Raw genomic sequence first — 4,142 nt, 5'->3', positions numbered from 1 at the left:
CGTGAATTCTGCACACATTTTCAATAATTAGTTTACAATTTTTATCTTTTCTCTCTCCTATAAACGAAACCAATTGATTTTTGATAAATTATTTTATAATTTTACTATATTTTAGTTTATTTATACAACTAATAATTTTTCATCTAATAAAAAATTATACAACTTTTAATAGTGGATTTGATTTTATTATAAATATTACAAATTTTATTTAATTTTAATTTGTTATTATTAACTGATATCAATAAAATTGTTAAAAAATTATCATTATGATTATTTAATATTTTATTGATAGTTGATGTAATTTTATTTTAATTATTAATTATTGGTTAATATTAAATAAATTAGCTCTAATAAAAAATATATTTATCAATAAAATATTATAAATATATTATTATTTTAATACAATTAGCACACTTTTTACCTAATATATTTAACAATGAGCTAGAAATGGAAAATGAGTATTCTAATAATTAAACAAAATTTATATGTCAATACATTAATTAATAATATTTTAGAGACAATTAGAATCTAGCTCAATTAGTTTAGGTATCTATCTCTCCAATGATCGTGAGTTCGAATCTTATTAAAAAAAATAATATTTTAAATTGAACTAAAGTTTTGTCTATCTCTTTTGATGGTAACTTATTTTATTTATTAACGAGGATTGCATTCCACACTTTTTTGAATAAAAAAAAATATGAACACAAACGTAAAATTTATTCAGATATTATGCCACGTCATCATGCATGATACACACTCAGCAAAAAGAAAAAGACAATTCAAACTGTTTGGATCTCAATCACCTTCCTCTGTGGCTTCTTCACTTCCCCTTTGGGCACCGTCACCGTTAGCACTCCGTTATCCATCGCTACCGTTACCTCGCTGCCCTTCGCGTTCTCCGGCAGCCGGAACCTCCTGCAGAACTTCCCCCGGCACCGCTCCATGCGCCACCACTTATTTCCACTGCTCTCATCGTTCTCGTCTCCGATACTTGCTCTATCTCCTTCGCTTAGAGTTCGTTCCGGAATATTTTCGTTTAATATTCTTGTTCATATATGTTCCAACTATGTTATGAATTCAAGAATAATAAAACAATATTCTTATTTATCTTTTGAAGTAAAATTATAAAGGAAAACAAGAAACTTATTGTTTCAAAATTTTTATACAATTTTAAAAAGTAGAAATAACAAAGATAAATAATCGTCTTAGATTTCTTAATGAAATTAAAATCGTAAAACGAAAAATCACGCCAAACAAATTCTAAATGTTGGAACCTTGTTATCCCATGTGCTTTCTAATCCCTTATTGAATATTGTGCTATTTTTTTTTGTCTAATAATTAGATAGAAATAAGATAGATTAATTATTGTTATTTTTTAAGTAAAATAAAAATGGTGGTGAATTCAAACTCATGTAACAGATATTAGTAAATCATATTCTACTTATAGTTTAAATTTAATTTCCATGAACATTGTTTCTTTTGATTTCCTCTCCACTATTTACTTAGTTCACAAGCAAGGCCCAAATATTATTAAGAGTGTAAATTGTTTAAATTATAAGTTTTCTCTATCTTCTATAAATTTTTAGAACGATGTCTAATAGGTTTTTAATTGTTAAACACTTTTTAAATAGTTTATCGATAAATATAAGAGTGGATTAGACACCACCATTAAAAGATTAAAAGTTTTGACACCTATTATATATAATTATGAAATTCATGAAATTCATGATCAAATTTATAATTTAACAAAAATTAAATATACTATAATTTATTAGTTTAAACTTTTTGGGTTTGAGTGGAACTTAATCAATTAATATAAAGAACCATTTATTACGCTAGGTACAAAATCGGTAATCCACATAAAATATCGTAATCTATCATATTAAAATTTTGAGTTTGTAGTAATGAACCTGGAGCACGGGTCCGCCACGGTGGTCCGCGAGCGCCACCTTGACCTGGTCCTTGCTGAGACCCGGCAGATCGGCGATTAAAACGTGAGCCGCCGGAGTCTCTTTCCAGTCGGTGGGCGTGTTCAGAACAGGACACTGGTTTATGATAGAGAGGAAGGGGTCCAAGAGCTCGCCGGCGCCGGCGATATTGAGAATCGAAGACATTTTTTCCGGTGAAGGGGACAACAAGAATTGGGGTATTTCTTTTATAGGGGGAAATTAAAGGAGGTCGATTTCTTGAAATTTCTTCGATCTTCGTTTTCTTCATAATTATTTCAGCTTAAAAAAATAATTTTCCTAACTTTAGTTGATTGGTCCATGTATTTTATTTTTAAATTGATTATTTTAGTGTATATTTACAAAATTTAAACCAAAACAATCATAGCTCAACCCCATATTTCTCTAGAAAATAAAATTAAGATATTAAAATGAACACTTATTTTGAATGGAAACGAATTGTCTTGGTGGTCAATAAGTACCAAGATAAATAGCAAAGATCTTAGAGGGAATAAGGTTTAAATTTTGTGGTAATCTCCTAGGATTTAATACCCTACGAATTATCTTATCAACAAAATGTAAAGGTTTAAGTAAGATTTTATTTCGATAATAATCTATCTCTTAATTAAATCGAATTCTTTGATCAATCGATCTACATTCAATCATCTTCATATCTCCTAATTATAAATTCTCAATCATGAAGGTTAACCACGCCTTTATCATGATTTCTAGAGAACAGATAGTTAGAATTTATCAAGAGATTGAACAAGAGAGATACCCGAATCAGATTTATTTAGTAGATAGGTTAAGAATCAAAAGAAGAGAAAAAAAACCTTAGAGTGATGTTAGAACCATCTTCCCTTCCACCCCCAGATTCAGAGAGGAGTTTACTCCATGAGAGAGAAGAAAAAAAAGAAAGAGTCGTGTTGGCTCTGATACCATTAAAGGTCGAGCGCAAGTGCTCTTTATAGAAGAGAACCGATAATTATGCCAGGGCCTAATTATTGGTTTCTTACTATTGTCTTGACACTTGTCTCAACATTATTTGTTACAACCTAAAGAGATAAGGTATGACCGACAAGACAAGTCCTTTATTGGCATCTTATCTCTTTGGAATCTACTTTTAAAAAGTAAAGATAAGCATGGCCGACAGGAGGCATCTTATCTTTGAAAAAGTAAGAAAAGAAATAAAGTAAAGCGGAAAATAATTACAAACTGACAAAAAAGAAAAGTCAGAAAATAAAAGTTGATATGACTGTTTTTGGACTGGATGCTTGCTTCAGAAATTTGATGAAGTCACCCGGCTTCTTCTGATTTAGCGAGGATTGCGGATTCTGTATATCAATCGTAAAGGCTTCTCTGGTTTCCAATTTGGACGTTTCATCCAGGGTCTTACTCTCGGCTTCCCGCCTATACTGCCCAAAGAACACCAACTGTCTTCGACCAGGGTTGCCTTATGAGATATGGAATCCTCTCAACTTAGTCAATCCTATACGCTACCTGCGTTGCCTTGTGGTTGATTACTCCACATCAGAAGCATGCCATCTACTGCATCTCAATTTCTTCTGCAAGTCCTTCACAAAAACAGACTGGGATAGAGATGATAAGATCGGAATACAATGATCTTATCCGAAATTAAAACGAAATTTAAACAAAATAATTTACAATAATTTACAATAAGAAATTTAAATTTAAACACTTGAAATTTCTAGTCTCAGCTAGGCTGTGAATCTAGATATGGGTCGTTGATGTCGTATCCTTCGAAGGGATCAAAGTCTTCTTCGTTGTCTTCGACATCATTGTTGACAGAGGCGGATGAGTCAGCATCCGTCTGTAGGTCGTCTGGGTCAGAGATCTGAACTGCGACCGTATTGAGAACTGAGTTGAAGTCGGCTTGAGATCCGGCTCCAGCTAGCGAGCTCATGACAGCTAGAAGGAAGCTCTCGTCTTCTTGCCTTATCATGTCTTGGAGATGAACGTTGGTCTTTAGCCAGTTCTTCATCTTATCAGATTCTAGGTAGGAATAATCAAATTTTTCCCACCATTTGATGCGTAAAGCTTTGCTCAACGCTTTGAAGTTGCCACTGGGTCGTAGCTGGAAATTCCAGCAAAAGATCCATCGTATTTGAAAATACAAAGCAAATCTAAACGTCTTAGAGAGGGGAGACGAGTAGATACTTTGTTGAAATAGATGGT

At 32.2% G+C, this 4,142-nt stretch overlaps 1 protein-coding gene across 1 annotated transcript; it reads right to left on the bottom strand.

Annotated features, from left to right (window-relative positions):
• Positions 1-664: 664 nt before the first annotated feature.
• On the bottom strand, positions 665-3,629 carry LOC111021482 (18.1 kDa class I heat shock protein-like). The gene is made up of 3 exons (XM_088128132.1): positions 1,911-3,629; positions 1,249-1,331; positions 665-1,044 (listed from the first exon to the last, which is right to left on the bottom strand). Exons 1-3 carry the CDS (start codon positions 2,112-2,114, stop codon positions 780-782), a joined length of 552 nt encoding a protein of 183 aa, XP_087984258.1. The 5' UTR covers positions 2,115-3,629; the 3' UTR covers positions 665-779.
• Positions 3,630-4,142: the final 513 nt, after the last annotated feature.

This window comes from Momordica charantia (genome assembly GCF_013281855.1).
Source record: "Momordica charantia cultivar OHB3-1 chromosome 8 unlocalized genomic scaffold, Mcharantia_2.0 BLBB01000008.1, whole genome shotgun sequence".
In the NCBI taxonomy this organism is placed as follows: domain Eukaryota; kingdom Viridiplantae; phylum Streptophyta; class Magnoliopsida; order Cucurbitales; family Cucurbitaceae; genus Momordica; species Momordica charantia.
This window is presented reverse-complemented; position numbering and strand designations above follow the sequence as displayed.